This window comes from Nyctereutes procyonoides, unplaced genomic scaffold (genome assembly GCF_905146905.1).
Source record: "Nyctereutes procyonoides isolate TBG_1078 unplaced genomic scaffold, NYPRO_anot_genome, whole genome shotgun sequence".
NCBI lineage: Eukaryota > Metazoa > Chordata > Mammalia > Carnivora > Canidae > Nyctereutes > Nyctereutes procyonoides.
The window spans coordinates 31,251,850-31,276,576 of record NW_026575052.1 but is presented as its reverse complement, the minus strand read 5'-3'; the positions used below and the strand labels follow the sequence as shown (position 1 = coordinate 31,276,576).

Here is a 24,727-nt window from a genome sequence, read left to right as displayed (position 1 = left end):
TGATGGCTAGTTGAATAAATTTTTGTTGACTACTTCCCAATATGTAAGTTTTCCCCATTTTGTCATTTGCTCTTTTGCCATGCAGACACTTTAAAGTTTTTGTGTGATCAAATCTTATTTTATTTCTGTAATTACTTTTGGATTATCAGTCCTAAAGTCAACTTCATCCCAAAACTGTAAACATCTGAAATTCTAAAATTTACCCATTGATAATCTCATAATTGCTGAACTTTTCTTGTCAAGTTTATTCCTGGGTTTGTGAGGGTTTTGTCACTATTGTGAATAGGACCTATTTCCCACTTCTGTTTGTATTGCTAGTTGTAGTTTTTTTTATCCAGCTGACAATAGCCGGATTTGTTTTTAATGGAGTTTTTCTAGTCCTTAAGTCTAAAGAATTTTCCTCCCAATGTTTACAGTATTCAGTTGTATTAGAATCTTCAACATAATCGTAATAGACCCCATATTGTTCCTGCTTAAGTGTTCTTATCATTTAATAATTTTGTTAGGCTTTAAGTAGTCTGTATCTTAGGACTTTTTCTACTTCTGTTAATTGTTAATTGGCAAGGCTGTGGAAATTCATTTACTTTTTCAGCTTATGATGTGATTAGGGTTATCAATGTGGTATAATCCACATTAGAGGTTTTTTTTTTTAAAGATTTTATTTATTCATGAGAGAGAGGCAGGCTCCATGCAGAGAGCCGGATGCGGGACTGGATCCCGGGATTCCAGGATGATGCCCTGGGCTGAAGGCAAACACTCAACGCCTGAGCCCACCCAGGCATCCCTGGATTTTTTATTTATTTATTTTGAATCACTATAATCTATTACCTCAGTGGTTCTCAAGTGTCTTCCCCAAACAGCAGGATGAACATCACCTGGGCTTTTGTTACAAATAAAAATCACAATCAAAACTTGGGAGAGGCATGTATATCAGTCTTTTTTTTTTTTTATAAACATTTTAAACTCCAGGATAATTAACAGTGTTCTATTAGTTTCAGGCGTCCAACAGTGACCCGCCAGTTCTCTACATTACCGTGCTCTTAGTCCCAGCCACTCAGCAGTCCCTTTTAAGCAGCCCAGCCAGTGACTGATTCCTGCCCAGATGGAGAACTACGTTGTCTGGGTCCCAAATTTGGCCTTGGACACCTGACCGGCAACTGCTTAAAAGGATGAGATGGATGTGAGAGATTGGAAGACATCCAGGATAAAATTAAAAATTAGCATTGCCGTTTTTGTGCAAAACAATGAAACCCCATTTTTTCCGCAGGGGCTCGGGGATCGGAATGGCGAGCCTATCGCCTTATTTACGTCCCGGTCTTTGGAAGGGAGCGGGTTACCCTGATCCCGAAGAGGGAGGAAGGGGGGCGCGCACTCGCGAGGCGGCCGAGCAGAACTCGGGAAGCCGGCCCTGAAGGGGGAGGCGGCTCCGCGGGTCCGAGCTCCCAGTTCCCGGGCGGTGGCTGCGAAGCCGGAGCGACGGCCCTTCATGAAAACCTACAATCGGGGATTTACACGTCCTGCATTTTCTCTATGACCCGCTCACCACTCACCTAAAATAAAGCTTCACTGGGACACAGTCAGTCGACAAGCTGACGCCTGGGGCTCGGCTGCGAGTGCGAACCTCGCCAATCCCGGGTCGGCGTTGCGAGCTCGGCTCCAGCGGCTGCTCCAGGCCACCCGCCGGGCACACCGGGGCCCAAGGCCGCCAAAGATGGCTCAAAACACCCGCCGTCCCGCAGGGGCCCGGTCCCAGCGCCGGGCACGAACGACCATATTTGTCCGAGTTTTCCCTCCAGGCGGTTCCCGGGAGCCGCGATGCGTCCCCAACGGCTGCAGCCGAAGCTTAAAGCCTCAAGTCTAAACACTGGTCGTCAGGATGGGAGGAGTAACCACGGCGACCAGGGCCGGGGCGGAAGGGGCGGGGCGGAGGCCGGAAGGGGCGGGGCGAGGCGGGAAGGCTTTCAGGGCCACGCCTCGGTGGCGGGAAACTCGAGTCGGCCGGCGGTTTCTCTTGGCGCCCGTCAGAATGGAGCGGCGGCCGGGAGAGCAGGCGGCTGGCGAGCCCGCGGACTGCGGCGCGGGAGGCCGGGAAGGCGGGGACGACGAGCCCCCGCAGGTCGCCGGCGCCCAGGCAGCGCGTCCCGAGGCCCGCCTGACCCTGCTGCTCAGGTACTTCCCGCGGCCGCCGTGGCCCCGAGCGCGCCCTTTGCCCCCACCCCCGGGGCCCGAGGCCGTCGGATTCCGCCGCGGTGGCTTCGTGGCTGCGTCCCTGCGTCGTCGAGGCTCCGTGGGCGCCGGCTCCATCCTCGCGGCGGAGGTTTGCTTCCCAGGACGGCCGGGCGGGGCTCGGGGCTGCGCGGCGGCGAGCCTGCGGCCTAGTCCCCGCTCTGCTCGTCCACGCGCGCCGCGCGGTCCTGAGGCGCCCGTGAGGGCCCAGCCGCCTGGGAGACCTCGCCCTGCCCTCGTGATGGGTATTTAGGTTGCTTCCATGACTTGGTTATTGTAAATAATGCAGTAAACATTAAGGTACATACATGTTTTCAAGTTACTGTTTTTGTGTTCCTTGGTAAATGCCAAGTAGTGGAATTACTGGATCATAGAGTAGTTCTCTTTTTAATTTTTCTTTTCTGTTTTTTTGTTAAAGATTTTATTTATTCATGAGAGACACAGAAAGAGAGGCAGAGACACAGGCAGAGGGAGAAGCAGGCTCCTCACAGGGAGCCCAACGCGGGACTCGATCCCAGGGCCCCAGGATCAAACTCTGAGCCAAAGGCAGATACTCAACCACTGAACCACTCAGGTGTCCCTGTTTTTACTTTTTCAAGGAACCTCCATACTGTTTTCCAGAGTGGCTGTACTAATTTATATTCCCACCAATAGTGCAGGAGGTCTCCTTTTTACTCTGCGTCCTTGCCAATACTTGTTTCTTTTCTTTTTATTTTAGTCATTCCGACAACTGTGAGTGATATCCCATTGTGGTTATAATGAGCATTTCCCTGTTCATTAGTCATGTTGAGCAGTATCTTTTCAGGTATTATTGGTCATCCATATGTTTTCTTTAGAAAAATGTCTATTCAGGGCAGCCCCGGTGGCCCAGCGGTTTAGCACCGCCTTCAGCTCGGGGTGTGATCCTGGTGACTGGGGATCCAGTCCCGCGTCGGGCTCCACGCATGGAGCCTGCTTCTCCCTCTGCCTGTGTCTCTGCCTCTCTCTGTCTCTGTGTCTCTCATGAATAAATCAATAAAATCCTTAAAAAAAAAAAAAAAGAAAAAAATGTCTATTCAGGTCATCTGCCCATTTCTAAATCAGACTTTTTTTGATGTTGAGTTAGATAAGTTCTTTATATTTTTTGGATATTAACCTCTTATAAAATAAATCAGTTGCAAATATCTTCTCCCATTCAGTAGGTCGTCTTTTCGTTTTGTTCATGGTTCCCATTGCTATGCTAAAACTTTTTATTATGATGTAGTCCCAGCAGTTTATTTTTGCTTTTATTTTCCTTGTCTCAAGACACACACACACATACACACACACACACATATATATATATATTTTAAGATTTTATGTATTTATTCATGAGAGACAGAGAAAGAGGCAGAGACACAGGCAGAGGGAGAGGCAGGCTCCCTGTAGGAAGCAAGATGCGGGACTCGATCCCAGGACCCCAGGATCACAACCCAAGCCAAAGGCAGACACTCAATCACTGAGCCACCCAGGCATCCCCCCTACTGTATATTCTTACTTCCTTTATCATAGATTAATTGACCATATTAATGTGGGTTTATTTCTGGAGTCTCTGTTCTGTTCCATTAATCCATTTGTCTATTTTTGTGCCTGTACCATAATGTTTTGATCTCTCCTGCTTTATAGTATATCTTGAAATATGGAATCTTGATAGTTCCAAGTTCATGCTTTATTGTCAGGATTGCTTTGGCTATTTGGTATCTTCTGTGTTTCCATACAAATTTTATTTTGTTTTATAAGATTTTGTTTATTCCCTTGAGAGAGTGCAAGAGAGCACAAGTGGGGATGAGGGGGAAGGGGAGAAGCAGACTCCTTGCTGTGCAGGGAGCCCAACTTGGGGCTTAATCCCAGGACTCTGATCATGACCTGAGCTGAAGGCAGATGCTTAACTGACTGAACCACCCAGGTGCACCCCCACCCCCACCCTGTCACCGCATACAAATATTAGTGTTGAATATTAGTTGTAGTTTAGTAGGAAGTGCTATTGGTATTTTGGTAGGGATTACTTTGAATCCGTAAATTGCTTTGGGTACTAAGGATATTTTGGCATTATTTTAATACATGAACCGGGACTATCTTCCCATTTGTGTCATCTTCATTTTCTTTCATCAGTGTTTTATAGTTTTCAGAGTACAGGTCTTTCACCTCTTTGGTCAAGTTTATTCCTAGGTATTTTATTTTATTTTTTATTTTTTTGGTGCAATTGTAATGGTGGTGGTTTATAAAATTTCTCTTTCTGTGACCTTGTTAATAGATAGAAATGCTACTGATTTCTGTGTATGAATTTTGTACACTGCCACTTTACTGAATTCATTTATTACTTCTAGTATATTTCTTGGTTGAGTCATTAGGATTTTCTGTGTATAGTATCATGCTGTCTGCAAATTGTGACAGTTTAACTTCTTTGCCAATATGGATGACTCTTATTTCTTGTCTGATTGCTGTGGAGAGGACTTCCAGTACTATGTTGAATAAAAGTGATGAGAGTGGAGGTGCCTAGGTGTGTCAGTGAGTTAAGCATCCAACTCTTGGTTTGGCTCAGGTCATATCAAGTCCTGTCAAGCTCTAAGCTGAGCAGGGCGTCTGCTTGAGATTGTCTCTCTCTCTCCATCCACCCTCTAGCCTGTGCTTGTTCTCTCTCTCTCAAATTAATTCATTACTTTTTTTAAAAAAGTAGTGAGAACAGACATCCTTCTCTTGTTACTGACCTTAGAGGGAAAGCTCTCAGTTTTTCACCATTGAGTGTGATGTTAGCTGTGGGTTTTTTTTTTTTTTTAATTTTTTTTTTTTTTTTTTTTTATTTATGATAGGCACACAGTGAGAGAGAGAGAGGCAGAGACACAGGCAGAGGGAGAAGCAGGCTCCATGCACCGGGAGCCCGATGTGGGATTCGATCCCGGGTCTCCAGGATCGCACCCTGGGCCAAAGGCAGGCGCCAAACCGCTGCGCCACCCAGGGATCCCATATATAAGGCCTTTATTGTGTTGAGGTATATTCCCTCCTCTAACCCCATTTTGTTGAGAGCTTTTTTTTTTTTTTTTTTTAATGAATGAATGTTGAATATTGTCAAGTGCTTTTTCTGCTCTATTGAGATGATCATATGATTTTTGTCCTTTATTTTGTAGGTGTGATATATGACATTGATTGATTGGCTAATATTGAATTACTCTTGTAGAATAAATCCCACCTGATCATGGTGAATGATTTTTTTAATGTGTTGTATGTGGTTTGCTAATATTTTGTTGAGGATTTTTGCATCTTTGTTCACCAGGGCTATATTGTAATTTTCTTTTTTTTGTGGTGTCTTTGGTTTTGGTATCTGGGTAATATGTCATAGAATGTGTTTGGAAGTTTTCCTTTCTCTTCTTTTTTTTTTTTTGGATACTTTGAGAATAGGTATTAACTCTTCTTTAAATGTCTCGTAGGATTCATCTGTGAATCGCTGTAGTCCTTTTTTTTTTTTTTTAATTTTTTTTTAATTTTTTTTTTTTTTATGATAGTCACACACACAGAGAGAGAGAGGCAGAAACACAGGCAGAGGGAGAAGCAGGCTCCATGCCCCAGGAGCCCGACGTGGGACTCGATCCCGGGTCTCCAGGATCGCGCCCTGGGCCAAAGGCAGGCACCAAACCACTACGCCACCCAGGGATCCCTGAATCGCTGTAGTCCTAAATTTTTTGTTTTTTTTTTTTTTCTTCAAAGATTTATTTACGTATTTGAGAGAGAGAAAGAGAGCATGATTGGGAGGGGCAAAGGCAGAAGGAGAGAGAATCTCAGGCTGACTCCACACTGAGTGGAGAGCCTGATGTGGGGCTTGATCTCACAACCCTGAGATCAGGACGGGAGCCAAAACCAAGAGTTGGACACTTAACTGACTACACAAGCCAGGCACTCCTTTTGGTAGTTTTTGATTACCAATTCAATTTTCTTTTCTTTTTTTTTTTTTAAGATTTTCTTTATTTATTCATGAGCGACACAGAAAGAGAGGCAGAGACGCAGGCAGAGGGAGAAGCAGGCTCCACACATGAGCCCGACATGGGACTCGATCCCCGGTCTCCAGGATCACATGCTGGGTTGCAGGTGGTGCTAAACCGCTGTGCCACTGGGACTGCCCCCAATTCAATTTTCTTATATTGTAATTGACCTATTAAGGATTTTTAATTTCTTCCTGGTTCAGTTTTGGAAGATGTGTGTTTTGAGGAATTAGCTATTTCTTTTAGGTTGTCCATTATTTTGGCGTATAATTTTTCATAGTATGCTCTTATAACCCTTTGTATTTCTGTGGTGTTGGTAGTTCTCTTGATTCTGATTTTATTTATTTGGATCCTTTCTCTTTTTTTCTTGATGAGCCTGGCTAAGGGCTTATCAATTTTGTTTATCTTTTCAAAGAACTAGTTCTTTGGTTTCATTGATTTTTTTTTTTTTTATTATTTTCAGTCTGTCATTTACTTCTGCTCTGATCTGTATTATTTCTTTCTTCTCACTTTGGATTTTGTTTGTTCTTTTTCTTCGTCTTTTGCTCTCTTTCTTTGTGATTGATGAATCTAGTGTTTTGTTTGGCTTCTTTCTCTTTATTTTTTGTGTTTCTATCATTGTGGTTACCATGAGGTTCATATATAAGATCCAAATAAATAGCAGTCCATATTAATTTGGTGGTCATCCATAAGTTCAAACACATCCTAAAAAAAGCAAAAACAGTAAAAGGAAAAAAATCTCTTTTCCCCCTTCTTTCCCCTTTTTACTGCCTTCTCCACAGTTTATGTATATGTTGTCTTATTTTACATCTTCTTATTCATCTTTTTTTATGTCTAATTTGGACATTTCTTTTCCACTTAAAGAAGTCCCTTGTAACATTTCTTACAACACTGATTTAGTGGTGATAACTTCTTTATCTTGTGTTTGTCTAGGAAACTCAATCTCTCCTCAAATCTGAGTACCTTGCAGGTACTTGGTTGTAGTTTTTTTTCCTTTCAGCACTATGAATTTATCATGCCACTCCTTTCTGGCCTGCAAAGTTTCTGCTGAAAAATCAGCTGATATCTTCATGTTTTCCCTTCTAGGTACTTTGTTTTTTCTCTTGCTTCTTTAAAAATTCTCCCTTTATTTTTAAACTTTGACATTTCAATTTTTATGTGCTATGGTCTGGAACTCCTTGGATTTACCTGGTTTGGAACTCTGTGCTTCTTGGACTTGGATATCTATTTCTCCTCCTAGGTTAGGGAAGTTTTCAGCTATTATTCCTTTACATAACTTTTCTACATCTTTCTCTCTCTTCTTTTTCTGGATCCCATTAATGTAAATGTTTGCTTGATATTGTCCAAAAGATTTCTTAATCTATTTACATTTTTGAAACTTTTTGAGTTCTTCTGCTTGTATGCTGTCCATTACCCTGTCTTCCAGATCACTGATAGATTCTTCTGATCCTTTCATCTACTGTTGACTTTCGTGTGTGTGTGTGTATGTATGTGTGTGTGTTTTCAGTTATTGCATTCTTCAACTCTCATTGGTTTCTTTTAATATTTTCTGTCTTGTTATTGAAGGTCTCACTGAGTTCTTCCACTCTTTTCTCCAGCCCAGTGAGTATCTTTAAAATCATTACTTTAGGGATCCCTGGGTGGCGCAGCGGTTTGGCGCCTGCCTTTGGCCCAGGGCGCGATCCTGGAGACCCGGGATCAAATCCCACGTCGGGCTCCCGGTGCATGGAGCCTGCTTCTCCCTCTGTCTGTGTCTCTGCCTCTCTCTCTCTCTGTATGACTATCGTAAATAAATTAAAAAAAAAATTTTTTTTTTTAAATAAAATCATTACTTTAAATTTTTTTTCAGGCTTACTGTTTACCTCTGACGAGATTGGGCATGTTCAAGGTGGTATGGCTGTAGACTACTGTTTACCTCTGTTTCATTTAGTTCTTTGTCTGAGTTTTCTTGTTCTTTCTTTTGGAGCATATTCCTCTGTCTCCCCATTTTGCTTGAGTTTTTATGTTTGTTTCTATGGAGTAGGTAAACAGGCACTTCTCCTAAACTTGAAGGAGTCATCTTGTGTATGGTATCCCCTGTGCAGACTGTGTGTTTGGTGAGTTTTGCTGGCTGACTAGAGCTGTGGCTGTATATGTTAGTTACTCTTTCAAAACATGGCATGTTTCCAACTCTCTCCCTGTTTTTCTGTTCTGTCTTTGGTTATTCATTAGTGTTCAGTCAGCCCTTAGTTCTTCAGGAGGAATTGTGCAATTAATAGATGTAATTTGGTGTGTTCTGTGGAGAGGGACATAGTTTTCCTACATCACCATCTTCAACTGGAACACTTTATACCAACTTTAAATAAATTAGGTCGGGCAGCCAGGGTGGCTCAGCAGTTTAGCACTGCCTTCAGCCCAGGGCCTGATCCTGGAGACCCAGGATCGAGTCCCATGTCGGGCTCCCTGTGTGGAGCCTGCTTCTCCCTCCCCTGTGTCTCTGCTTCCCTCTCTGTGTATCTCTCATGAATAAATAAAATTTTTAAAATAAACAAACAAATAAATAAATAAGGTCAAACTAGAAGACTTATTGCTGAGTTTACTTACACTCATTTTATTACACGAACTTCTGAAAAAGGTGAGTTGGTTTATCATATAGTAAATAGTAAAACCTCTATAAATACATGACTTTCTAGGGCATCTGACTGGTTTAGTCAGTAGAGCGTGCAACTCTTGGTGTCAGGGTTTTGAGTTCAAGCCCCATGTTTGGGGTACAGTTTACTTAAAAAAAAAAAAAAACAGATACACGGGTGGCTCAGTGGTTAAGCATCTGCCTTTGGTTCAGGGCATGATCCTGGAGTCCCCGGATCGAATCCCGCATCAGGCTCCCTGCATGGAGCCTGCTTCTCTCTCTGCCTCTGTGTGTGTGTGTCTATCATGAATAAATAAATAAAATCTTAAAAAAAAAAAAACCATATATATATTTATGTATATATATGACTTTTCTTCTCTTTTCCAGGCTAAGAGCACAGACAAAACAACAACTCTTGGAATATAAATCAATGGTTGATGCAAGTAAGTATTTTCATTTTCAAATAAGTTTTTATGAGCGTGGTGATGAACAGTATTCTAGAGAAAAGAAAATCAACTTTACAAAAAGTTACTTATTTAGGGAATGGGAGTGTCAGCATAATGCTGTACTATACTATGAAGGAAGCAAAAGACAGGCTTGCCCTGTCCCTTAGGAACTTGTTAGGAATTCAGGAAATAGAAACCCTAAATAATAATGCAAGACAATTAGGTTCTGTTAATCAGAGAATTGAGAAATTTCTGTGGGAAGGAATCCTAGAACTTGATTATGAACAGCTTGGAGATTAAGTTAGATCAAATGATTGTTAAGCCAGTGATTTAAGATCTATACTTTGAGAAACACTGGAAGATAGGAATGAGAGGCAGATTAGCTTAAAGATATGAATGATAATTTTGATTTTAAACACTGAAAAAATTAAGTTTTTAAAAAATTTTTACTGGGATCCCTGGGTGGCTCAGAGGTTTAGCGCCTCCCTTCCGCCCAGGGCATGATCCTGGAGTCCTGGGATCGAGTCCCATGTCAGGCTCCCTGCATGGAGCCTGCGTCTCCCTCTGCCTGTGTCTCTGCCTATCTCTCTTTCTCTCTCAATCTCTCTCTCCCATAAATAAATAAAATCTTTAAAAAAATTTTTTTTTTACTTATTTATTTTAGAGAGACCAAGAAAGAACAAGTATGAGGAGAGAGAGAGGGATACGCAGACTCCCCACTGAGCAGGGAGTTTGATGCAGAGCTCTATCCCAAGACACTGGGATTGTGACCTGAGGTGAAAGCAGACTCTTAACTGACTGAGCCACCCCACCCCTGGAAAAATGTATATTTAACTTTTAAAATCCAGAAGCTTAGGGAGCAAGAGAGTAGTAAAATAATGGTTTAAGGCTCCTAAAGTAATAACTATTATTGTGACCTAATTTGTAAGCCCTTGGATCACAAAGAGATTTTGTTGACTCTTTCTCTGTGAAATAGACTTAAAGAATAAATCCAAATAATACATTAGGTTGAAGCAAGAATTGTAGAAAACCCAAGGAGGCCACATAGATGATTTAGTCACTTCACCTGAATGCATGTTTAACTTAGGAACTTTTTGGGCTCTGCTCAGATTCTTTTATAAGGCCATAGATCCAAAGGCAGTTCTAGTGTGTTGTCCATTTGATATTCCAGGCTTTCTAGTCTTTTTTATGCAAAACAACAACAAAAACCAGGACTATGAAATGGGCCACCTGGCCTCTTTTCTGCTAGTATAACTAGTAATTTATGAAACTGGCATATGAATTAGGCCTTCCTGCCTCCATTTTTTTTTAAGATTGATTGATTGATTGATTGATTGATTGATTGATTGATTTGAGAGAGAGAGAGAGGCAGAGACACAGGCAGAGGGAGAAGCAGGCTCCTGCAGGGAGCCCGACGCGGGACTCGATCCCAGGACTCCAGGATTGCGCCCTGGGCCAAAGGCAGGCGCTAAACTGCTGAGCCACTCAGGGATCCCCGCCTTCCTGCCTCCAAAGCCATGACCTTCCATTATATATATCAATAATGCTTTCATCAAAAATGACCAGGTCACTGCCTTCACCGGGAGGAATTAATGGTTTCATTTCCAAAATCCATGCTTTTTGTATTAAACTATGATGTTTCATCATAGATGAAAGGTAGAATATGGCCAAATTCTTTTGCTGGCATGGGAGCTCACATAATAAAAACAGGTAGAGTATCTTCTTAGAGGACAAGGTAGAGGGGGAAAGGTATTCAGAATTTGGACCATTGAGAAATTGTCTCTGTACATATTCCTGCATTCATTCAAATCATTTTTAAAGTATTCATAATGTCCTTGCTAGGGACACTTAACTAGGCATGGAGATGTAGTGTTGAATAAGCCAGAATTTGCCTTAGTGGAGCTTAAGTTCTATGTAGCAAAACAGGTAAGGAACGAAACCTTGGAAGATCATTATTAAGTGTGGTAAATGTGATGAAGGAAGTAATGGTGTGACAAGGAGGGGTTCCTTTAAATATTTTGATCACCAATGGTGTCTTTGAGATGACATGAGAGTAAAATCCAAGTGTTAAATTCTCCACCTTCTCATATAGTCCTTGTTTTCCATCTATATATCATCCCTTTTTAAAGGAATTATGACATCTGAAAACTTGAGTAGGCTTTATAGCGCACACTGTAGAGTTTCTACAACTAAAGGAGATTATAGCTTCAGGGCAAGGAGTGAGGTTGTAGTCTTCGAAAAAGATATCAAAAGTTTGGGCGGCCCCTGTGGCGCAGAGGTTTAGCGCCTCCTGCAGCCCGGGGTGTGATCCTGGAGACCCCCCGGGATCGAGTCCCACGTCAGGTGACTGCATGGAGCCTGACATGGGACTCCTTCTCCCTCTGCCTGTGTCTCTGCCTCTGTCTCTCTCGCTCTCTGAATAAATAAATAAAGCTTAAAAAAAATTACTTTACCCTTAAAAGAATATGTTACTTTATTGCTTGAAGGATTTTTTTTTACAGCAAGTGTATCCATTTTCAGAGTACAATTTGTTGAATTTTGACAAATGTATATATCAATGTAACCATTTCCATAATCAAGATATAGAATATTTCTGTTATACCTCCCTTGTTTGACTTCACATTCAGTCCCTACCCTTACCCCCAGCAACCACCATTATAATTTCTGTTATTATAGATTTGCTTTCTAGAGTTGTGCAGTACAGTACAGTAGCCATTAGTTACATGTGGCCTTTAACTGTAGAATTAAATTAATTAAAATTAATATTTTAAATTCAGTTCTTTAGTTACTCTAGTTACATATCAAACACTCAATAGCCACATGTGTCTAATGACTACCCTGTTGGCCAGCACAGATATTAAACATTTCTACCATCACAGAAATTTCTCTTGGACAACCCTGTTCCAGAATTTGATGTAAATAGCATTGTATGATATGTATTTATGTGTGTGGTGTGTGTATCTGACAACTTTCTTTTAATAAGAGATTTAATTCATATAATATAAAATTCATTTTAAAATGTACAAGTTAAGGGGATCCCTGAGTGCCTCAGTGGTTTAGTGCCTGCCTTTGGCCCAGGACGCTGGAGTCCCGGGATCGAGTCCCACGTCGGGCTCCTGGCATAGAGCCTGCTTCTCCCTCCTCCTGTGTCTCTGCCTCTCTCTCTCTCTCTCTCATAAATAAATAAAATAAGTAAATCTTTAAAAAAATTAGAAAACATAAAATGTACAAGTTAAGTAGGTTTTAGTATATTCACAGTATTGGTAATTATTACCACTATCCAATTCCAGAACAGTCTCTCATGAATAAATAAAATATTTTAAAAAATAAAAGTCTTAGAGATATAGAAATTTTTAAAAATATATCCTTAAATATTTCATATTTTTGAAAGTAATTGTGCATTGTAATTTTACCTTTTGATTTCCGATTGTTTCTAACATATAGACATAAGGTGATCTTTTTGACATTGCTCATGTTAATATTTTACTTCTTTTCTATTTTCCATTATTCTGAAACTACCTTGTCCATATAGCAACTAGCTCCATGTGACCTTTGAACACTTGAAATGTGGTTAGTCCTTGAAAAGGACTGTAAATGCAAAATACAGAAGAAAAGATTATAAAATATTTCATTAGTAATTTTAAATTAATTACATAAATAAAGATTTTATTTATTTATTCATGAGGGAGAGACACAGAGACAGAGACACAGGCAGAGTTTGCAAAGCAAGCTCCATGCAGGGAACCCAATGTGGGACTCGATTCCAGGTCTCCAGAAATCAGGCCCTGGGCTGAAGGCGGTGCTAAACCGCTAAGCCACCTGGGCTGCCCTAATAACATATTTTATTTTTTTTTTAATTTTTTTTTTTTATTTATGATAGTCACAGAGAGAGAGAGAGGCAGAGACACAGGCAGAGAGAGAAGCAGGCTCCATGCACCGGGAGCCCGACGTGGGATTCGATCCCGGGTCTCCAGGATCGCGCCCTGGGCCAAAGGCAGGCGCCAAACTGCTGCGCCACCCAGGGATCCCAATAACATATTTTAGATCTATTGGTTTTATGAAATAAGTTACATTGAAATATTTTCACTTGCTTGATAATATGGAAATTAAAAATTAAAGTTTTGTTTACATTTGTAGCTTACTTTTTTCCCCCTCCCTGTGGCTTACGTTATATATCTTTTGGACAGTACTTTTTTAAACTCTTACTAACTTCAAAAAATTATTTCTTTGTAGATGAAGAAAAAACTCCAGAACAACTCTTACAAGATAAGCATATTGAAGCGTATGTCATATTTTTGAATTTTGTTTTTTACTAACGTTTGATATTATTATCCATCTTATACCATTACCTTTCTTTATTTTTGTCTTTATTTTTCCAAGTAATTTTTCATGCATATACTGAGAAGTTGATACAGGGGATGGACTTAACATGTATCTGAGTGGTCACATTAGCTTCTGGCATTCCCCTTCACAAGATGACTAGTTAAGTATCTCAGAGGCATCTGTTTACCTAATCTATAAATGCATCAGGGTGGGGAGCCTGTAGAATAATTTTATCTGGAATAGGCCATTTTACTTTTTTCAAAGGTTTACTTTCTATAGTTATGTTAACAGGGAATTTTTTTGATATTGCTGAAATTTTTTTGTTTATGCTTCGATAGTAAAATTGAAGACCTGGAAAAGGAAGTTGAAGAAGTGAAAACTGCTTTTGAAATGAAAAAGCTTGCATTAGACAGGTAATTATTACATTTTAGATATAAGTATTGTGAACTGGATGCAAAATGGGTATGTTTGAGGTGGAGGGAATATTTTAATTAGTCTAAATGACTCATCAAGTGAAATGATCATTAGGTAATGGGTAAACGAATTTTGTGCCCTGAGAGAAAAGTATTGTCATTCATTAATACCTTCATTTGAAGTAGTTACATAAGGTTGACTTAATAAGAAAATATCAGTCAAGGAAATAGAAGGGTGAGTTTAAATTTCATCCAGTGTTTCAAAGGATTATATGGATTCGATTATTACAGTAACTATTAATCAAGTAAAAGAATTGTCACCAAGTTTAAATATATATATTTTCCAATTTTTTAGAAGATTTTATTTTTAAGTCCTCTCTTCACCCAACATGGAGCTTGAACTCACAACCCCAAGATCAAGAGTCTCATGCTCTACTGATGGAGCTAGCCAGGCACCCCTTAATATATTTTTAATACAGGTTTTGTATCTGTATTTTAAAATTCATTCAACAAATATTTCAGTGCTTACTATGCCTTAAGCTTTGTGGTAGGTGTTTGTATACATTCATTAATAAGACGTGATTTCTTAGATGTGTGATCTGAATTAATATCAATTAAGTGAATGACTTAAAATTACTTCCTTGTGTTTCTGGTCTTCCCAGATGAATTTCTTATACATTTAATTGAAAACTAGTTAAAGTCCCCTTGATTGCTTCTAGCAGTGAACATTTTTCCCTCTTCTCATAAGCTGGCTCATTGTATAGATAATATGTATTTTTCATGAATTTGTTTTAAGTAATCTCTGTGCCCTACCTGGGGCTTGAACTCACCACCTCTAAACCAAGTGTTGCATGCTGTAGAGACTGAGCCAGCCATGTGCCCTAGATCACATTTTTAAAGATGACTTCAGAGCTATTAAGAAATCTCATTTTAATGAATTCATTTTTTGTGTGTGACAGAAAGGAAGAAGTGACTCTAACCTTTTCATTATTACTTATTAGCTATGTGGATTTAAAAGTAATTTATGCAGTTTGTTTTTATGTAGGTATCCTTTAAAGTTTACATTCAGGTATGGCTTTGTATTCCCCAACTCCATTTCAGGCCTGTGCTGATCTCTGTGGTGCCTTAATGCTTCCTCTTGGCCCTGCACGAAGGTGGATGGGTTGGAGAGCAAAGCTCAAGCTGATTTCAAGACTAAACAGTCCCTCAGCCTAGCCGTGCACAACCACATCTTGTTATTTTTCCATTTCTGTGACTTATCAAAGTATTTCCCATACAGTAGTGTTTAAAACCTTCTTACGTTTTACATTACATTTATTTTTTTTTAATTTTTTTTTTTTATTTATTTACGATAGTCATATAGAGAGAGAGAGGCAGAGACACAGGCAGAGGAAGAAGCAGGCTCCATGCACCGGGAGCCTGACGTGGGATTTGATCCCGGGTCTCCAGGATCGCGCCCTGGGCCAAAGGCAGGCGACAAACCACTGCGCCACCCAGGGATCCCACATTACATTTAAAAAGAAATCAAGGGGCAGCCCTGGTGGTTCAGCGGTTTAGTGCTGCCTTCGGCCCAGGGCGGGATCCTGGAGACCCAGGATCGAGTCCCGCATCGGGCTCCCTGCATGGAGCCTGTTTTTCCCTCTACCTGTGTCTCTGCCTCTCTCTCTCTATGTCTCTCATGAATAAATAAAATCTTTAAAAAAATAAATAAGTAAAATAAAATAAAAAGAAATCAAAAGGGCGGCCCTGGTGGCTCAGCGGTTTAGCGCCTGCTTTCGGCCCAGGGCGTGATCCTGGAGTCCCCGGATTGAGTCCCACGTCGGGCTTCCTGCATGGAGCCTGTTTCTCCCTCTGCCTGTGTCTCTGCCTTACTCTATCTCTGTGTCTCTCATGAATAAATAAATAAAATCTTTAAATAAAAATAAATAAATAAATAAATAAATCTTTAACTTGTCATGTTTACATTTTTTCTTTTCAATGAATCACAAGTGTTATCCATGTTTTATAATGCGAGCTTTTTTCCTTGCATTGTAGGATGCAGCTCTCGATTGCACTTCAAAAAAACCTGGAGAAAATTGACCCCAAGACCAGGTATGTTTTTTTTTTTTTTCTCTTTTGTCTTTTTTTCTGAATTTGTTAAAGCTGAGAATAAGATGGGAGATTTGCATAATGACTTGAGTTTTCTGATATTTTTTTAATTTGCTGTCAGGCTAAAAACCTTTTTCTGGGGAATAAGAAAATTGACAGAATTTTAGTGGGTCATATTCAGCATTATAATTTTTACAGTCTGGCTAACTAACCTTTTGTTTGGATTGCAACACTAAGAAGCAATGGAGATTTTTAGCCAGCTAGTTTGAAAAAAAAATTTTTTTTTACTTTTTTAGTTTTATTTATTCATTAGAGACACAGAGACAGAGAGAGAGACAGAGACACAGGCAGAGAGAGAAGCAGGCTCCATGCAGAGGGCCCGATGTGGGACTCGATCCCGGGTGTCCAGGATCAGGCCCTAGGCTGAAGGCAGTGCTAAACCGCTGAGCTACCCGGGCTGCCCTAGTTTGAAAATTTTGAAGGAAGATTTTGAAAGTTAACTTTTGTTCAGTATTTACTGTAAAACAGGAATAGGGCTGTCTCATTTATCCAATAACCCAGTGAGAGGAATGAGACAAGAAGTATATGCCTCATTTTTCACTGGCAGAAATGAACTTGTATATGTTACAGTATTTGCCAAGGAATATAAAATTAAAACTCTGGCAGTCAACGTTCTCTATAGTCTAGTCCTTTGTGTCTGGCCTCAGGGGCCCTACCTCCTTACCTGTGCTCTTATTTCTCAAAGTTCTAAAAAAATCTTGTGATTAAAAGATTCCCTACCATTAGTATCGTAAAAGTGCTAAGATGCATCTGGACACTTCCCCTTCCTGAGTATTTTAGTTCAGGCTGATAATGCGTTCTCCCTATATTCCATTTAACTCCAGGATTACTTAAAACCTAAAATCTGAATTTGAGACCTCTAACAATTGCTCCTCCGTAGAGGGTGAGCTTTAAACAATCTTGAGTTAGGGTCGCCGGGATAGCTCAATGGTTGAATGTCTGCCATTAGCTCAGGTCATGATCCCAGGGTCCTGGGATCAAGTCTCACATCAGGCTCCCCATGGAAAGCCTGGTCTCCCTCTGCCTATGTCTCTGCCTCTCTCTCTCTCTCTCTCTCTCTCTAATGAATAAGTAAATAAAATCTTTTTTTTTTTTTAAGATTTTATTTATTTATTAGAGACACAGAGAGAGAGAGAGAGGCAGAGACACAGCCAGAGGGAGAAGCAGGCCCCATGCCGGACTCAATCCCAGGTCTCTAGGATCACACCCTGGGCTGAAGGGGGTGCTAAACCGCTGAGCCACCGGGCTGCCCAGTAAATAAAATCTTTTAAAAAATAAACAATCTAGAATTAAAGAGGTACAGGATTGACACCCAAAGAGAACAGAAAGGCCAAAAAGGCTGAGGTAGTGCCTTCAAGCAAGTTTTTTTTTTTTTAAGATTTTATTCATTTATTCATGAGAGAGAGAGAGAGACATAGGCAGAGACATAGGCAGAGGGAGAAGCAGGCTCCATGCAGGGAGCCCGACGTGGGACTCGATCCCAGGATTCCAGGATCACGCCCTGGGCCGAAGGCAGGTGCCAAGCCTCTGACCCACTCAGGGATCCCCTTTAAGCAAGTTTTTAAGTTTACAAGCCAGTATAGCTGTAACTAGTAGAAAATGAGTTTAGCTTTCCCAGGTCTATGCAGAGATTCACATTTTCAGCCTCCTCAATAAACTTGTGCAGTGTTTCATGCCTGGCTGATTATCGGAATGATTAGTATTTTTTTTTAAAGATTTATTTATTTATTATAGACACAGAGAGAGAGAGGCAGAGACACAGGAGGAGGGAGAACCAGGCTCCATGTAGGAGCCCGACGCGGGACTCGATCCCAGGTCTCCAGGATCACGCCCTGGGCTGCAGGCAGCGCTAAACCGCTGTGCCACCGGGGCTGCCCCAGAATGATTAGTATTATCATGGTGATCACATTGCTGGTCCCATCCCAAACCTACTGACTCGGTCTCTGAAGACAAATGGGCATAGTCAGGGTCACCTGGTGATCCACATTTAACATCCTCCCAAGGGATGGTGGCACTTTGAAGTATAAGAGCCATTGTTCTTACCCAGTCTTATTTCACACTCTTTGGCTCCAGTTATACCAAACTAGTTGATGTAGGCAATCCAGGTAATTATTTCATGTATTTAAGATCAAGGGTTTCCCTTGTTCTACTCTGTGCACAACTCTTTAAGTGGTTCATATTTATTACTGGTTATAATGAAGCCATATTGTGGACTTATTTTTCTCTTTCATCAGATTCTTTCCTCTTGGTGTTTTACTTTGTTTAACGTTCCTGGTCCCTGGCATATGTCTAGCATGTAGTAGGTACTCAGAAATACTTGCTGAAGACACGAGGGTAAAAAGCATCTTGAATATTCAGTAAAACTATTATCTGTGGTGCTATAATGGTGAATACATGTCTTTATACATTTGTCAAACCCATAGAATGTACACCACCAAGAGTGAACCCTACTGTAAATTATGGGATTTGGATGATAATAATACGTTAAATGTAGATTCATCATTTGTGATGAATGGACCTTTCTGGTGGAGGATGATGATAACTGAGGCTGTGTGTCGTGGGGGTCAGGGGCATATGGGCTTACCTTCCATTTAGTTTTGGTGTGAACTTAAAATAGCTCTTAAAAATAAAGTCTATTATTAGGAGATTTTTAAAAAGGTTCATACGTGCCTGAATTTCAGATTTTTTATTTTTCTAGGGAACTGCATCTCTAATTTTATTTTTGTTAAATTATTTTTTGTGTCTAATTTAAATATTTATTTGTTTATTTATTTGAGAGAAAGCAAAGCACGAGCACAGTGGGGAGGGGCAGAGGGAGAGAGAATCTTAAGCAGATTCTGGGCTGAGTGTAGAGCTCAATATGGGACTTGATCTCATGGTCCTGAGATCATGACCCAAGCTGAAACCAAGTCAGACACTTAACTGACTATGCCACCCAGGTGCCCCTGCATCTCTAATTTTAAACAGAAATTTACTTCACATCAAAGTTTTCTTGGTTTATTTTGTTAAAAGATAATTTTCTATTGAAGTATGTAATAAATTTCATGAAAGGAAATATATAATTGATTTGTTCATTCATGATAATATTTACTTTTTTAATTTTATAATTTTAATTAAAGTTAACAAATCATTTTTTTATTCCTTTTCAGTGTGCTCATGGATAACATGAAACATGTATTAAAACTAAACAAATTAATAATGAAATCACACCAGGTAACTGCACATTGGGTTGCTTATGCATTCTCATGATTTTAGTAACCTGTTGCTGGCAACTATATTGTATATAGTTATACGGGATTACCCAAAAGTTATTGGTATAATTGGAATTTATTGTTCTTAAGTTTTCTCTTTTTCATAACTCAGTTGTTTGTGGCTATTGATCTACTTGTAATTTAAGCTACTGTCCTTTTTATTTTTTGGTATGGAAATAAAGAGATTAAAAATTGGAGGTTGGGAAAACATGAATTAATAGATAAAATTGAGTAAGTGTTACAGGTTTGTTCTTAGGTAATGTGCCTTCACTTTTTCAGGAATCTTGGGATTTGGAGGAAAAACTGCTTGATGTTAGAAAGAAGAGATTAGGTATGTAGAACAGTTTTGTTTTTGTTTTCTGTAGAAAACATTTTCACTTACTGTAGAGATTGATAAGGCCAGTTATCTCAGCCATTGAGAAATTTCTTAATTTTCAAATTTTCTTAAAATTTTGCACATGGCCTCTTTAAAAATAGTATATAAAATGTATTTTGCTTAATTCATTTTTATTGTTTTAGAACTTTAAATCACAAAATTAATATATTCTCAGGGGGAAAAATCAAATAATAAAGTATAGTGTCAAAGTCAAAATATTGGTATTTTTCACCAAGCAAGTCATTTTCAGATCAAAATGGAACTGCAGGGATCCCTGGGTGGCGCAGCGGTTTGGCGCCTGCCTTTGGCCCAGGGCGCGATCCTGGAGACCCGGGATCGAGTCCCACGTCGGGCTCCCGGTGCATGGAGCCTGCTTCTCCCTCTGCCTGTGTCTCTGCCTCTCTCTCTTTCTCTCTCTCTGTGACTATCATAAATAAATAAAAATTAAAAAAAAAAAAACAAAATGGAACTGCAACCTGAAATGATGCCTATTAAATATTTTCTGTTGACTGAAACAGTCAGGAGCTATTCTGCTTCACTATTTTTCCAGACTCTTGTTTGTAGGAGTTGTTATATATAGTATCTTTTTTTTTAATCCAATAGAATTAAAACAAGCTTCAGAAAATAAACTGTTAGAAATACAGACTGAAAAGAACAAACAGAAGGATGATTTGGCCAATATGGAAAATTCAAACAAGATAAAGGCTATACAACGAAACCTGAAGATGGAGATACAAATTACTACAGTTATTCAACACGTGTTCCAGGTAACATTTAGATAAATTAGGAAAGGAGGTAAAGAACTTGTTTAAAATGATGGTTCTGGGCAGCCCCTGTGGCCCAGCGGTTTAGTGCCGCCTTCAGCCCGGAGTGTGATCCTGGAGTCCCGGGATCCAGTCCCACATCAGGCTTCCTGAAGGGAGCAGGCTTCTCCCTCTGCCTGTGTCTCTGCCTCTCTGTGTGTGTGTGTGTGTGTCTGTCATAAATAAATAAATAAAGTCTTTTTTTTTTTTTAAGATTTTATTTATTTATTTGTGAGAGACACAGAGAGAGAGGCAGAGACACAGGTAGAGGGAGAAGCAGGCCCCATGCAGGGAGCCCGACGTGGGACTCGATCCCGGAATCCCAGAATCACGCCCTGGGCCGAAGGCGGGCGCTAAACTGCTGAGCCACCCAGGGATCCCCCTAAAGTCTTTAAAAAAAAATAAAATTGATGGTTCTGGGTACGCCTGGGTGGCTCAGCAGTTGATTGTCTGCCTCCGGCTCAGGGCGTGATCCCAGTGTCCTGGGATCGAGTCCCACATCGGGCTCCCCACAGGGAGGCTGCTTCTCCCTCTGCCTGTGTCTCTGCCTCTCTCTGTGTCTCTCATGAATAAATAAATAAAAAGAAAATCTTAAAAATTTTTTTGTTAAAAAAATGATTGTTCTGTTACTTTCAGATTTGCTTTTAGTTAGTCTTTGATCCTGAAAAAAATCATGAATTCAATACTAGATAGTAGTCTGTTTACATATATTTAGAACTTATGTGTACTTAATGTTCAAAACTTTGACTTTTCATTGTGATTACATCTTAGGCATTTATAAGTGGGGTGATTTTTATCAGCTCAGTGGAGATAGGTGTAATGGTGGGGTGGAGAGCATTAGAACTTGAACTTGGAAGGTGAGGGAAAACATGGATGGAAGTGATGGGAATCTAGAATTATGATCCTACTGCAACTTAATAGTTGCAAATCTTCTTTTTTTTTTCTTTTTTCCAAAGATTTATTTATTTATTCATTCAGAGAGAGCGAGAGAGAGGCAGAAACACAGGCAGAGGGAGAAGCAGGCTCCATGCAGGAAGCCCGATGTGGGACTCGATCCTGGGTCCCCAGGATCACACCCCGGGCTGCAGGCGGCGCCAAACCGCTGCGCCACCAGGGCTGCCCCAATAGTTGCAAATCTTGAACAAATTATTATTAAAGTTTTCTACATATCAGTTTCCCTGTTTAGAAAGAGAACTTGTAAAAGCTAAAGAAGAGAATTCATGTTAATCTGTTTAGCATAATGTCTGGTCCAAGTAAATTCTCAATTAATGTTGGTAATTGTTAGTATATCACCTCTTAAACTTTATGTGTTCCTTTATTCTGAAGTTTTCATTACTCTTTTGAATTATAAAATATCTCAAACTATAAAATACTTAAATTACCAGATTTCAATGATGAAGATATACAGTTAAAATTGCCTATTATCCGTGGAGCAAATATTATGTGTGAAGCATATCCTTGTAGAATATGAATTCTTATATCTGACCATAAGAAAATCTTCCTAAAGTCTTTTTTTTTTTTTTTTTTTTTTTTAATTTAAGAGAAGCGAACATAACCGGGGGTAAGGGAGGGATAGCAGAAGTAGGGGGAAATAATCTCAAGCCAACTCCACACTGAGCATAGAGCTGTTGTGGGCTCAATCTCATGACCCTAAGATCTTGACCTGAGCCAAAACCAAGAGTTGGACACTTAACCAACTAAGCCACCCAGGCGCCCCTCTTCATCAGGTCTTAAATCTACTTTTTAATAGTAGTGGGTTACTAGGAGTAAGGAAGTCTTAGACTAGCCTCCAGTGGAGGATTGCATTATAAGTACAGGATCACTTTAATTTTCTTTGGCATGTTGTTCCTACTGCTTTGGGACTTGTATTATTTTGTCTTTCTTAATTTTTATTCATATCCTCTTAGTGTTCATTTTGATTTAGTGAAATCATTACTTTGTTAAGCAGAGTATAGCTTTGGCTACATAAGGAGCTCCTGCCCCTAATGGGTTCAGTCATATTTGAATGCTTACTTCCTCTTGCTTTTGTAAATTTAATTAGATTTATATACACTAGCCCTATAGCAAGAATGTGCCATGTGTAGGCTAAAGGTTTAAATACTTTTATACATAAAAATACAATTCTAAAATCTATTTAAACAGAATTTGAATTAGTAACTTGGTATCAGGGGGATCCCTGGGTGGCTCAGCGGTTGAGCGCCTGCATTTGGCCCAGGGCGCGGTCCTGGAGTCCCGGGATTGAGTCCCGCGTCAGGCTCCCGGCATGGAGCCTGCTTCTCCCTCTGCCTGTGTCTCTGCCTCTCTCTCTCTCTCTCTCTCTCTCTTTCTCTGTCTATCATGAATAAATAAATAAAATCTTAAAAAAAAAAAGTAACTTGGTATCATTGAGCCATAGTTTTTTTTTAATAAATAGAGCATAACAGTATGTTTAAACCATTTTTCACTGTAGAAGTGCAAACTGACTGAACTATAGCTACAGTCTTTTTTCTTTAATCTAGAATACATTGCTAAAATCCTTACTATGTAAAAGCTATCTACAAAAACTGATGCAGCCAAAAAAAATATTTTAAACAATGTACATGTTCCCTAGCATTATGGGGATTAAGGCTAGGCCCTTATTGAAAGTGGAAATGAGGATACAAGAATGTATTTTTTATTTTTTAAAAAATAGATTTTATTTATTCATTTATTTGAGAAAGAAAGAGAGCATGCATAAGTGGGAGGAGGGGGCAGACAGAGAGGGAGAGGGAATCTAAAGCAGCAAACTCTTCACTGAGGGTGGGCTGAGGAGGGAAGGGGTGGTTCTATCTCACTACTGCAAGATTAGGACATGAGCCAAAACCAAGTCAGACCCTTAACTAACTGAGCCGCCCACGTGCCCCAAGAATGTAAGTTTTTCATGGAGTAGATACCTACACCTAGTTTGGTAAAGATAAGTTTGATAAGATTAGTGAAAAAAGGGGCCCCCGGGTGGCTCAGTCAGTTAAGTGCCTTTGGCTCAGGTCATAATCCCAGGGTCATGGGATCATTGGGCTCTCTGCTCAGTGACGAGCCTGCTTCTCCCTCCTCTTCCCCCACGCAATGCACAGCATTGTGATTATAGGTAACAATATTATATCCTTGAAAGTTGCTAAGAGACTAGATCTTAAATGCTTTCACCACAAAAAAGAAATAATTATGTGACACAATGGAGATGTGAGCTAATGCCATGGTCATCAAATCAACCCACTGTACACCTTCAACTTATATGAAGCTGTGTCAATTATATCTCTATTAAAAAAATACAGTGTGTGTGCACATGTGTGCTCTCTTGTTTTCTCAAAATCTTTTTAAAAATTTAGTGAAAGGATTTTTAAAAAAATCTTGTTAAATTTTTAAACATACTTATAACTTTAAGATAATTTTTTTTCTTTTTTTATTACAGAATCTCATAGTAGGAAGTAAAGCCAATTGGGCAGAGGATCCTACCTTAAAGGAAATTGTTCTACAGCTTGAGAAGAATCTCGCCACAATCTAATAAGAACTGTGCTTTGACATTTTTGTTTCAGTCTTTGGTATCTCATTTAAGTGGCATATTTCAAGCAAAAATCTTTTTATTGTTTTTGGAACTAGTATCATAAATCTTTTGTAGCTTAACACTATAACTTGGAATTTGTTCTTTTAAATATGATAAAGTGACTGGCATTCTCTAAAAAAATCTGAAAATCTTAGCCTTGCAAGGGTCCCAAAAGACATGAATGTGGACATTTTTTTCTACGACATTCCTGGCGGTTCCAACTCTCATTTGGAGTACTTTTTCTTTTCTTTTCTCTCCTTTTTTCTTTCTTTCCTTCTTTCTTTTTTGTAGTTTCAAGTTTTTATTTAAACTCCAGTTAGTTAACATACAGTGTAATATTAGTTTCAGGAGTAGAAGTCAGTGATTCCTCACTATACAACACTCCAGTGCTAATCACAAGTGCTCTCCTTAATACCCATCACCCATTTAACCCGTCTCCCTGTGTCCCATAATTTGGAATACTTCTGTGCGCTTTTGAAAAAAGTATCCACATCTTTGTTTTTTCCAACTATCAGTTGTATTTTATTGAAATCTCATTTTAGTTTCATCTCACCACAGATTATTTTTTCCCTCTCTTTTTTTAAA

At 39.7% G+C, this 24,727-nt stretch overlaps 1 protein-coding gene across 1 annotated transcript; it reads left to right on the top strand.

Moving 5' to 3' along the window:
- Positions 1-1,972: 1,972 nt before the first annotated feature.
- On the top strand, positions 1,973-24,222 carry CENPH (centromere protein H). The gene is made up of 9 exons (XM_055331989.1): positions 1,973-2,169; positions 9,214-9,269; positions 13,506-13,554; positions 13,934-14,008; positions 16,043-16,099; positions 19,306-19,369; positions 19,687-19,738; positions 20,387-20,550; positions 24,011-24,222. Exons 1-9 carry the CDS (start codon positions 2,027-2,029, stop codon positions 24,101-24,103), a joined length of 753 nt encoding a protein of 250 aa, XP_055187964.1. The 5' UTR covers positions 1,973-2,026; the 3' UTR covers positions 24,104-24,222.
- Positions 24,223-24,727: the final 505 nt, after the last annotated feature.